The 12,514-nt window shown below is 49.9% G+C and overlaps 1 protein-coding gene across 1 annotated transcript; it reads right to left on the reverse strand.

Annotated features, from left to right (window-relative positions):
* Nucleotides 1–4,530: 4,530 nt before the first annotated feature.
* LOC120916829 (protein kinase C theta type-like) lies at nt 4,531–11,784 on the reverse strand. Its single transcript, XM_040327772.1, has 6 exons — nt 11,353–11,784; nt 10,762–11,015; nt 8,152–8,353; nt 7,159–7,347; nt 6,209–6,337; nt 4,531–4,653 (listed from the first exon to the last, which is right to left on the reverse strand). Exons 1-6 carry the CDS (start codon nt 11,782–11,784, stop codon nt 4,531–4,533), a joined length of 1,329 nt encoding a protein of 442 aa, XP_040183706.1.
* Between the last annotated feature and the right edge of the window lie 730 nt (nt 11,785–12,514).

Below are 12,514 nucleotides of genomic sequence, written 5' to 3' on the forward strand. Positions count from 1 at the left end.
GGGGGTGTTTTTTCTTTCCTTTTCTCTCTCCCACTTTTTTCGCGGGATACAGAAGGACACAGTGGGGACAGAGTGAATATACCCCACTGCAGCGAGGGGTGAGACAGAGGAGGAGAGGTGAATTATATATATTTTTTTCTTCTCTTTTTCTTCTTTTCATACCTTTTTTTTTTTTTGGGGGGGGGGGGTTGAATAATTGATAGTTTTTTTTTATATGACAATCTTAGATTTTCCCTGCAATGTTAAACTGTTTCTAGCAAGTAAATGACGGAACATAAGAATGTATAATGTTGTAAGGAATATTGTTAATAAAAAAAAAAAAATTTGATTATAAAAAAAAAAGGCACAAACAGAGGTCTTAGTTGCACACATTTGCAAATGGGGAAGCTGCACTCCTTTGCCAAGGCTGCTCTGAAAGTGCGGTCCTAAGGCCTCGTTCACACAAGGTGTATGAATCCATACCCTGTGTGAGGGGTACAGGCGCTCTGTGCATCCCTGTGTGAGGGGTACAGGCGCTCTGTGCATCCCTGTGTGAGGGGTACAGGCGCTCTGTGCATCCCTGTGTGAGGGGTACAGGCGCACTGTGCATCCCTGTGTGAGGGGTACAGGCGCTCTGTGCATCCCTGTGTGAGGGGTACAGGCGCTCTGTGCATCCCTGTGTGAGGGGTACAGGCGCTCTGTGCATCCCCGTGCAGGCAGTCACATTGCACACATTTGCAAATGTATGTGGAAGCTGCACTGCCTCGTCAAGGCTCCTCTGTACAGTGCAGTTTTTTTTTTTTTTTCAAATTATTTTATTTTCAGAAATATTTTTTTTTTACAATAAATCACAATACATATCGTTTTTTTTCTTTTTTGTATGTGGGCTTGCTGGCTGGCACCCTGCTGTGGGTGGGCTTGCTGGCTGGCACCCTGATGTGGATGGGCCTGCTGGCTGGCACCCTGCTGTGGGTGGGCTTGCTGGCTGGCATCCTGCTGTGGGTGGGCTTGCTAACTGGCACCCTGCTGTGGGTGGGTTTGCTTGCTGGCACCCAGATGTGGGTGGGCTTGCTGGCTGGCACCCTGATGTGGGTGGCATGCTGGCTGGCACTCTGATGTGGGTGGCTTGCTTACTGGCTGGCACCCTGATGTAGGTGGGCTTGCTGGCTGGCACCCTTATCTGGGTGGGCTTGCTGGCTGGCACTCTGCTGTGGGTGGCTCATTTTGTACAGTGCAGTTCTTTTTGTATGTGGGCTTGCTGACTGGCACAATGCTGCAGGTGGGCTTGCTGGCTGGCACCCTTCTGTGGGTGGTCTTACTGGCTGGCACCCTGATTTGGGTGGGCTTCATGGCTGGCAACCTGCTGCTGGTGGCTTACTGGCTGGTACCCTGCTGTGGCTGGCTTGCTGGCTGGCACCATGCTGTGCGTGGGCTTGCTGGCTGGCACCCTGATGTGGGTGGGCTTCCTGGTTGGCACTCTGCTGTGGGTGGGCTTTCTGGCTGGAACCCTGATGTGGGTGGGCTTGCTGGCTGGCACCCTGATGTGGGAGGGCTTGCTGGCTGGTACCATGCTGTGCATGGGCTTGCTGGCTGGCACCCTGCTGTGGATGGGCTTGCTGGCTGACACCATGATGTGGATGGGCTTGCTGGCTGGCACCCTGATGTGGGTTGCTCCTTTTGTACAGTGCAGTTGTGGGTGGCTTGCTTGCTGGCTGGCACCATGCTGTGCGTGGGCTTGCTGGCTGGCACCCTGATGTGGGTGTGCTTGCTGGCTGGCACCATGCTGTGCATGGGCTTGCTGGCTGGCACTCTGCTGTGGGTGGTCTTGCTGGCTGGCACCCTGATGTGGGTGGTCTTGCTGGCTGGCACCCTGATGTGGGTGGGCTTGCTGGCTGGCACCCTTATGTGGGTGGGCATGCTGGCTGGCATCCTGCTGTGGGTGGGCTTGCTGGCTGGCACCCTGCTGAGGTTGGGCTTGCTGGCTGGCACTCTACTGTGGGTGGTTCCTTTTGTACAGTTCAGTTTTGGGCTTGCTGGCTGGCACCCTGCTGCAGGTGGGCTTGCTGGCTGGCACCCTTCTGTGGGTGGCCTTGCTGGCTGGCACCCTGATGTGGGTGGGCTTCATGGCTGGCACCCTGTTGCTGGTGGCTTACTGGCTAGTACCCTGCTGTGGCTGGCTTGCTAGCTGGCACCCTGATGTGGGTGTGTATGCTGGCTGGCACCCTGATGTGGGTGTGCTTGCTGGCTGGCACCATGCTGTGCATGGGCTTGCTGGCTGGCACTCTGCTGTGGGTGGTCTTGCTGGCTGGCACCCTGATGTGGGTGGGCTTGCTGGCTGGCACCCTAATGTGGGTGGGCATGCTGGCTGGCATCCTGCTGTGGGTGGGCTTTCTGGCTGGCACCCTGCTGAGGTTGGGCTTGCTGGTTGGCACTCTGCTGTGGGTGGTTCCTTTTGTACAGTTCAGTTTTGGGCTTGCTGGCTGGCACCCTGCTGCAGGTGGGCTTGCTGGCTGGCACCCTTCTGTGGGTGGCTTTGCTGGCTGTCACCCTGATGTGGGTGGGCTTCATGGCTGGCACCCTGCTGCTGGTGGCTTACTGGCTAGTACCCTGCTGTGGCTGGCTTGCTGGCTGGCACCCTGATGTGGGTGGGCATGCTGGCTGGCACCCTGCTGTGGGTGGGCTTGCTGGCTGGCACCCTGCTGAGGGTGGGCTTGCTGGCTGGCACCCTGCTGAGGGTGGTTCCTTTTGTACAGTTCAGTTTTTTTTATGTGGGCTTGCTGGCTGGCACCCTGCTGCAGGTGGGCTTGCTGGCTGGCACCCTTCTGTGGGTGGCCTTGCTGGCTGGCACCCTGATGTGGGTGGGCTTTATGGCTGGCACCCTGCTGCTGGTGGCTTACTGGCTAGTACCCTGCTGTGGCTGGCTTGCTCGCTTGCACCATGCTGTGCGTGAGCTTGCTGGCTGGCACCCTGATGTGGGTGGGCTTCATGGCTGGCACCCTGCTGCTGGTGACTTACTGGCTAGTACCCTGCTGTGTCTGGCTTGCTGGCTGGCACCCTGATGTGGGTGGGCATGCTGGCTGGCACCCTGCTGTGGGTGGGCTTGCTGGCTGACACCCTGCTGAGGGTGGGCTTGCTGGCTGGCACCCTGCTGAGGGTGGTTCCTTTTGTACAGTTCAGTTTTTTTTTATGTGGGCTTGCTGGCTGGCACCCTGCTGCAGGTGGGCTTGCTGGCTGGCACCCTTCTGTGGGTGGCCTTGCTGGCTGGCACCCTGATGTGGGTGAGCTTTATGGCTGGCACCCTGCTGCTGGTGGCTTACTGGCTAGTACCCTGCTGTGGCTGGCTTGCTCGCTTGCACCATGCTGTGCGTGAGCTTGCTGGCTGGCACCCTGATGTGGGTGGGCTTGCTGGTTTCACCCTGCTGTGGGTGGCTCCTTTTTTTTTTTTTATCTTTGTACATCTGATCAAATCACCCCAGTTCCTGTATTTTCAGGTCTCATATCACCACAATTCTTTCACCTTCGCACCTCAGATCACCCCATCACTGTATCACCCTGAATGCCTGTTCCCCTCTGCACCTCTGTTCTCCTCAAACCCCTCACACACATATCAGATCATCTCTGTACCCCCTACACATCTGTTCCCCTCAGCACCGCCCTCCGCACCTCTGTTCTCCTCAAACCCCCCCACACATATCTGTTTTTCCTGCACATCTGCCCCCCCCCCACATACACATATCTGTACCCCCTGCACACCTGCCCCCCCTGCACACATCTCTGTTCCCCCTTTGTACCCCCCTGCACACCTGCCCCCCCCAAACACATCTCTGTTCCCCCTTTGTACCCCCCTGCACACCTGTCCCCCCCCCAGGTGGCTTGCTGGCTGGCACCCTGATGTGCATGGGCTTGCTGGCTGGCACCCTGATGTGGGTGGGCTTGCTGGCTGGCACCCTGATGTGGATGGCTTTCTGGCTGGCATCCTGCTGTGGGTGGGCTTGCTGGCTGGCACCCTGCTGTGGCTGGCTGGCCCCCTGCTGTGGGTGGCTTTCTGGCTGACACCCTGCTGTGGGTGGACTTGCTGGCTGGCACCCTGATGTTGGTGGGCTTGCTGGCTGGCACCCTGCTGTGGTTGGGCTTGCTGGCTGGCACCCTGCTGTGGGTGGGTCTGCTGGCTGGCACCCTGATATGGGTGGCTTTCTGTCTGGCACCCTGCTGTGAGTGGACTTGCTGGCTGGCACCCTGATGTTGGTGGGCTTGCTGGCTGGCACCCTGCTGTGGTTGGGCTTGCTGGCTGGCACCCTGCTATGGGTGGCTTGCTGGAACCCTGCTGTGGGTGGCTTGCTGGCTGGCACCCTGCTGGCAGGCACTGTCAACTAAACACTACACACTACACACACTAAAAACAACACACACAACACACCACACACCATACACACTACACACTACACACTACACACACTACACACACTACAAACAACACACACAACACACACCACACTACACACTACATGTTGACAGGCATGACAGTACAGGTTGACAGCAAGACAGGCCTCCTCACAGCCTGTCGATGTTTAAGAATCCAGGAATGTGTATTTTTCTTCCTGGAATTTCCAATGCCTTTACATCGATCGCTGATGGAGGAAGTCGACAGGATGTTTCCATGTCCATGTCCAAGGGCTGCAAAATGAAAAGACAAATATGAGATTCTGTATTCATAGATCTATGACCTGAGTAAATATCAGGATATTGCTTAAAGTCCAATTCCAGAAACACGTATAAATTATCCTTTGCAGTATTTGTGTGTGTGTGTGTGGGGGGGGGGGGGGGGGGGATTTTTTGCCTAGGGGTAGAGGAATAAGGTGTAATCATTTATTCCTTGCTTTGGACAGCCTTCATCTATGCCGGTCCCTCACAGACCCTCTCTAAGCTTTCCCAGCCACGGTCACATGCTTACCTCACATACAATGTAGGACTGATAGGCCTGTATTGTACATGGTGATGCAGAGAGGTGAGGGCGAGGTTCCTCTTTCTCTGCCCCTAGAGTTTACAAGCAATAAAACATTAGAGGGCAGGGTGGGTGGGGGTGGGGGTTGCCTACTGTGCAATTTTTTTATTTTTTAAATTGGGCTTTAACATTGACCAACTTCTTTAATACGACTTGGAACCTTCTTCCTCTTTCCATGCAGTGGAGGAGCAGATAGGATACAAATCTAGAAGCAAACTACATGTCTGGTCCCCTGCCTTCCACCACACCATGATGGTCAGAGCCAAATGTCCTAGACAGCCCAGAGATTGTATTATGAACCATTGCACCTTCTCACTTCAACTGTCACTCCCAGCTGTGCACCAATGGGGCTTATTTACTAAAGCAGGAGAGTGCAAAACCTGGTGCAGCTCTGCATGGTAACCAATCAGCTGGCATTTTTTTTGTCAAAGCTTTATTGAACAAGCAAAAAGTTAGAAGCTGATTGGCTACCATACACAGCTGCATCAGATTTTTTACTCTCCAGTTTTAGTAAATCATCCCCATTGTGTCTGTTGCATAGAAAGTTTCATTCTTATTTACTTCTCCTGTAGAAAATGAAATACAGCGGAACCTCGGATTGCGAGTAACGCGGTTAACGAGCATTTTGCAATACAAGCACTATATTTTTAAAAATCGTAACTCGGTTTGCGAGTGTTGTCTCGCAAAACGAGCATGATTCAGGCCAAATCGGTGTGCAGTACTGCGTTTGGCCTGAGGTGGGGGGCGCCGGAGCCGAGAGGAGCCTAACAGCGCTGATCGCCGCTGTTTGGAAATGCACGGAAAGGCCGGAGGACAGCTCGGCTGACCTCAGCAAAGCTCAGGAACGGAGTCTTTGCGAGGTCAACCGAGGTGCCCTCAGGCCTTTCTGCCCGTTTCCGAGGCTCTCCGGCACCCCCCCACCTCTGGCCGCATGTGGTATTACATGACATTGAAGTCAATGCGGAACAAATTATTTTCGTCTCCATTGACCTCAATGGGGAAACTTGCTTTGATATGCGAGTACTTTGGATTACAAGCATTCTCCTGGAATGGATTATGCTTGTAATCCGAGGTTCCTCTGTATTGACTGATTAGTCTGTGAGGTTTTCCTGCAGGCTGGGATATGTCTGTACCCCCTACATTAGCTGTAAGGACACAGCAATGCTCCTTACAATGTGTAACAATCTTCTTTTTAAATCCTCATCCTATAAAGATTTGTGTACTTACCTGGGCTACTGAGAAAGGTGGCCATCCTTTCCCTTGTTCCAGCGACTTCCAATTGATGAGCCTCATGAATAAATGCCGTCTTATGTCTCTGCCGACTCCAAGCCTCTTCTCTGGACATTTGCATAGAAGCTATAAAAGAGAAATTAAGAGTTATTTTGAGTTAATTTTGCACTTTTTAGGAAAAAAAAAAAAACTTTGACTACAGTGCGTCTCCTCCTGGGCGGTCCTTTCACCCATTGGACGATCATAGCATGTGAAGACACATATAGCCAAGTACAGGTGCTGGATGTCCGCTGACATGGATGGAATTCATATTATATTCCAGCACAACAAATGAGTACACTTTATGATGTGCCGCCATTAGATCGCTTCTAACTCCCTGAGCTCTTTAGATTGGCGGTGACACTTAAAGTAGAATTAGAGCCGCAAGAAAAGGGAGGAGATTGGATTTTTTTAAAGATCTTTTTTTCTTCTCATTAACATAATTTATCAGCACAGGACGATAAAAGCAGTTTGATGAATGGAGTTGGAAAGGGTTAGAACCTCTCTGTTAGGTTGCTTTCTGTGTCCCTCCTTGGTGGGATTTCCGTGTCCCCAGGACAGGATATGAAACAAAATGTCCACAACAGGGACACAGACAAGATTACAATGATGACAGGTGATCTAATCCTCCCCACTATGTTCAAAACAATAGTAAATGGGGAGGAGTTCTGCTTTAATAACCTCATAAAGTGATTGACCCCATGTGGCATCTTCTGAGCCCTCAGCTCCAGGATGAAGTATTCCCATTGGCTGTTCACCATGGGATGAAAAGCCAAAATACTCAACAGTCCAGCTGACAACCAAACTTGGCAACCCCCCCTCCCCCACATTATACCCCTAAAGCAGCAGCAGTAGGCCTAGAAACCTTCCCTGTGCCTCTTCAGAATTAGAAAACGTCTTGTACTTACTCCATCTATGAAGTTCTTCAGGTGTTGGTCCATGTCCGGGGGGTAAACGGGATCTTCATAACTCACAGCCTTCCTGTATTCCTGGGTGGTACGGTTACAGAATGGCTTGGTTCCTGTAGCCATGATGTATATGACAACTCCCATGGAAAACCAGTCGGGTTCAAACTGGTAGAAGTCGCCGTTTATAACCTGCCAATCAGAGAAGAGAAATCAGTTACTTAGTTCCTACAAACTTACATTCCTTTTATAGGGGAAACAATAATATATATTTATTGAACATGTATTCTAAGGGAGGCATTTACAAAGCAGCAGTATGTCCTTCCTGTGACAATAGCGCTACATTAATAAAAATGACATTCATAAAGCACAGCGGTGGAATTGGGACTTTGAGTGCTATTACAGGGAATGGGTGTAAATATTAAAAAAAAAAAAACTTAAGCGAGAGCCTAGTCATGTGACTCCCCCAATCAAATCAGGGTTCTCTTTGTTATGCCAAGTATACAGAACTTCATAGGATACCACAGGCTCTACACAGTGGCATGCATTTAATGAATGGGCCGTCATTCTGCAGAGTGTAACAGAGAGCAGGTAGTGATATCTGCTCTCCAGTAGAAATCATTGGAACATTAACCTTGATGCAGCTTTTTAAATTTTTATATGTTTACTATTTCATATGTCCATTATTATAGAGATTGTAGCTAGGCTCGCTTTAAGCAAGAGAAATAGCAAAGAACAATCACTGTGCCCAACAGCTAAACCAGGAGGCAGAGCCGGCCTATGCAATGGCTGCCCCCCCCCCCCCCCCATGGACATATATTAACAAATTATAAAAAAGATTTTAAGACCCTAATGATTACCAATCAGGTGATTTACATTACAGTGTTCTGTATACAGTCTAAAATGTTCATATTACAAGTATCAGAGGGATAGTGATTGGATTGTGATATACTGAATAGATGAGGCCTAGTGATGGGTAAAAAGAGGGTGACTTACTTCTGGTGCCATGTATCCAATTGTTCCGGCTACTCCCGTCACCGTCCTATCGCCATACAGATCCATTACTGCCAATCCATAGTCTGCAATGCGGACATGACCTTTGTTGTCCAGTAGGATGTTCTCTCTCTTGATGTCTCTATGAACGATGCCGCGCTCGTGGAGGAACTCCAATCCGCAGGATATTTCCGCCGCAATGAATCTATAAAAGAGAAAAAATATTGATTCTGAAGGAATTACATTTTACAGTCATTAGATTTAAGTAGAAACATTATTCATGGGTAGGGGGAGGGGGTACCTGGCTCTATCCCATTACCGGTCCCACCTTTGTGGTTATTTAGGTGACCGTACGGTCGGAGTTCTGGGTATGGCTCCTGCTCGCCATTTCTGGTTTTACCAGATCCCAAATTCTGGAATCTCCTGGGAGATCCCATTGGTAGGATCCAGGCTATAAACATGCTTGTCACAGTAATAGGCATGTGACCGGTACTAGAAGACCCCAAGTCTCTCCTCTGCCCTTAAAAGCATCCACAACACCGAGATCTGTGTTTTTGAATGATTTTGATTTCTTAAAAATTTTAGGTCACAATGTCATCACATCCGGGTTACCATAGCCAATCACAGCTTTGTTCAGCTGACCAGCCAGTAGACGTGGCGGCTGGTCGTCTGGGTCTCCCGGTAGGATGGAGGAGCCTGAGAAAGCTGTGGAAGGTTCCGGGAGTGGAGGAAGTCTCCTCCTGCTGCATATAAAATGAATCCAGCGGTTAGTTAGACGCCACCTCTAAAAATCAGTACCAGGGTGATGAGGTACCGGTACATCATTGGTCCAGAAGTGCTAACCCCTTCATGCTGGTGGTATGCATATATGTGCCCTCTAGGTGGGTGGGTCTTATCGATGAGAGGTCGCATGTATGGGTACCAGAATGTAAACAGAGCTGTCCTGAGAATGCACTCCCGGCACAGTTACCGGTGGTTAAAGGAAAGCTCCCAATCTCTACATGCGATTGGGAGCTCTCTGATCATGTGACCACTGTGACAGCCAATCATGGCAGTCACACCATCAGAAACCCTGCTCCGTCTCCCGGCATCAGAAACCTCTCCACCTCCTTGGCGGTAATCCCGTTGTGGCTCGGGGTGAATTTTCAGTACCATAGGGCCAGATTCACAAAAGGGATACGACGGCGTATCTGCTGATACGAAGGCGTATCTGCTGATACGCCGTCGTATCCCTGTTTCTATCTATGCGACTGATTCATAGAATCAGTTACGCATAGATATCCCTAAGATCCGACAGGTGTAATAGTTTTACACTGTCGGATCTTAGGATGCAGTACCGCGGCCGCCGCTGGGGGGAGTTTGCGTCGTAAACCAGCGTCAGATATGCAAATTAGGAGTTACGGCTGATCCACGACGGTTTTTCGCGTTCGCTACGTCGCCGCTAGTATAGTTTCCCGTCGCAAAGTTACACTTTTTTTTTGGTGCCTTGACTTTAGTCAGCAAGTGTATTGCTGTCTAAAGTATGGCCGTCGTTCCCGCGCCGAAATTTAAAAATCAACGTCGTTTGCGTAAGCCGTCCAGGAATACGGAAGTACGCTACGCGCGTCGCCGTTTAAAAAAATTACGTCACGGAGCGCAAAGCACGGCGGGAGTTAGGAAACGGAGCATGCGCAGTAGGTCCGGCGTGGGAGCGCGCCTAATTTAAATGGGACTCGCCCCATTCGATTGGGCACGCCTTGCGCCGGACAGGTTTAGGATACACCGCCGCAAATTTCCAGGTAAGTGCTTTGTGGTTCGGGCACTAACTTGGAAAAATTGCGGCGGTGTAACTTAAACCAGTTACGTTACGCTGCGCCCGGGCTATGTGAATCTGGCCCAAAATCAGTAACCCCCGAGCCACACTCAGGATCGCATCGCAGGATCCAGGCAAAGTTACTTACCTTGTCCCCAGGATCCTGCGATGTCTTCCCGCTGTGTGTGCGGGCCGTGTCTCCTCCACTCCATTCACAGTGCCGAGCGCCATTCCCTGCGAGCGCTGAGACGCACGGGGGCGGAGCACGGCGCCAAATTCAAAAAGTAAAAAACACACAATACATACAGTACACTGTAATCTTACAGATTACATTACTATATACAATAATCTCACACCCCTTGTGCCCCTAGTGGTTTGTCCAGTACCCTGCATGTAGTTTTATATTATAAATACTTTTCTTTCTGCCTGGAAACTGGAGATCGTCCATAGCAACCAAAAAGCGGCAAACAGCGATAATAAATTAGAATCACTTGCAGAATTTGCCCGCTTTGGGGAAACTGGCATTGCAGAATGGCATGTGGATGAACTGTCTACTTTGAACCCCAACCCTACTATGATAATATAGAGTATCTAAGCTTGGGAGCGGCGCGGTGGCCCCTGCTGTGTATTGTGTCCCTCATATATTTATGGGGGGCGGAGTGACATTACGCTAAAGTATCTACGTCACATCTGGGTGGACTGATGTAGCTCTAAGCATTCTAATGGAGTCCAATGGAATTCTAAACTCCTAAAGCCTGGATTGTAAAAGGACATTTCTTGTAAAGATTGCTTTCTATTGTCATTGTGGTGATGAGACTTACCTTATGACGGAAACCGGAAGAGGCGAATAGTTTACGGTGAAATCAAACAGATCGCCTCCAGAGACGTATTCCATAGCGAAACAGGCAGAATGGCGCGTCTGAAAAGTCATGTGAAGCTGGGTGAGGAATGGGCACCCTTCCGCCTTCTGCATGACCTTCAGCTCGGTTTCAATGGCGTCACGTTGATCTGAAGTCTTCACGACGGACTTGATGGCGACGATCTTCTTGGTTGCACTATGAGTTGCCAGAAAGACCTGAATGAGAGAAAAGAGAAAAATCATTTGTGTTATTATAGGAAAGAACGTTCTTCATTATTGGGAAAGGATGGAACTAGCATTGGGGAGGAGTCACAAGTCGTTATTGATGAAGGCTGCGAGGCGCCATGACGTCTTCTGATATCTATGACAGGGAGAGCTTTCTTCATGTTGTGTTCCTGGCTCCTCCCCTCCATGAGTCACAGTGACATCATTAAGTCTACCAGTAGCTGGATCCGTTTTGGGTGGCTGCTACACATTGGCTAGTTACTGGGGAGGGATTTGTTTTGTGGGTGGAGCTACTAATCTAATTCTAGGTGGGAAAATTAGAACTTACTTGTCCGAATCCGCCTTCTCCGAGCAGACGGTGCAGGATGAAGGTTGATTGGCTGTCACAGCGTGGAGGTCTGACTTGTAACTGGACCGCTTGTATGTCACGGCTCGGGGGAGTCACAAGAGCTGGGACCTCTACTGCTGCATTCCTCATAGGCTTCCTAGATGGAGCGGCATTCCTCATGATGTTTCTAATCGCTGCGACGCGTTTCATGGTGTTACTAGTGTCACAGCACGGAGGAGTCACAAGAGCAGGGACTTGTGCTGCGGCATTTTTCATGGGCACTCTAGATGGTAAGGCATTTTTCATGATGTTTCTAATGGCTGTAACACGTTTCATGCTGTTTCTAGTGTCACAGCTAGGGGGAGTCACAAGAGGTGGGTCTCCCACTGCCACATTTTTCATGGGCTTTCTAGCTGGTACAGCATTCCTCATGATGGTTCTAATCGCTGCGACATTCATGGTCTTATTAGTGTCAGAGCTTTTAGGAATCATCCTTTTATCTCCTTTCACTGGTTAAAAACGCAGAGAAAATCACAGAAAAAAGGTCAGAAGAAGAAATCTCAGGAGATCAGAAAAACACGTCTTCACTCAGGAGAAGTCAGGACTCTTCTGTGCTCCTCCTCCCGGAGAGGCTGCTATTTATTGCGGCACTGTCCAATCACATCGCAGTATTATCACATGACTCCTCCCCTTATTATTGCTGTGATGTCATAGCAAGTATACAAGTCCAGCTGTTTCAACTGTCAAATTTCAAATTTTCTCTATTCTGCGGGGAAGGGGAGGGGGAGGGGGGGGGAGGGGAGATGACTGTTGAGATTTAAATTTCTGGAATAATCCAGTATATTCCGTTTTACTTCCCATTGATAAATGTCACATTCAGAAACACAATCCCATCCATGAAATGTGCTGTCCTCAGATTGGCAAATTTCACAAAGATAACACACCAGGATAAGGATCCTTTTTTTTTTCTTTTCCCATGTCAGCTCCGCACGGTTTTAACCCTTTCATGACCAGAACATTTTTGCTATTTAGCACTGTGCTACTTCAATTGGCAATTGTATCATTATGCAACACTGGCCCGGATTCAGAAAGATTTGCGCATAAATTACGGAGGCACAGGGCAACGATTTTGCCCTGCGCCCCCGCAAATTTGCGCCGTAAA

Source organism: Rana temporaria, chromosome 11, assembly GCF_905171775.1.
Source record: "Rana temporaria chromosome 11, aRanTem1.1, whole genome shotgun sequence".
Lineage (NCBI taxonomy): Eukaryota > Metazoa > Chordata > Amphibia > Anura > Ranidae > Rana > Rana temporaria.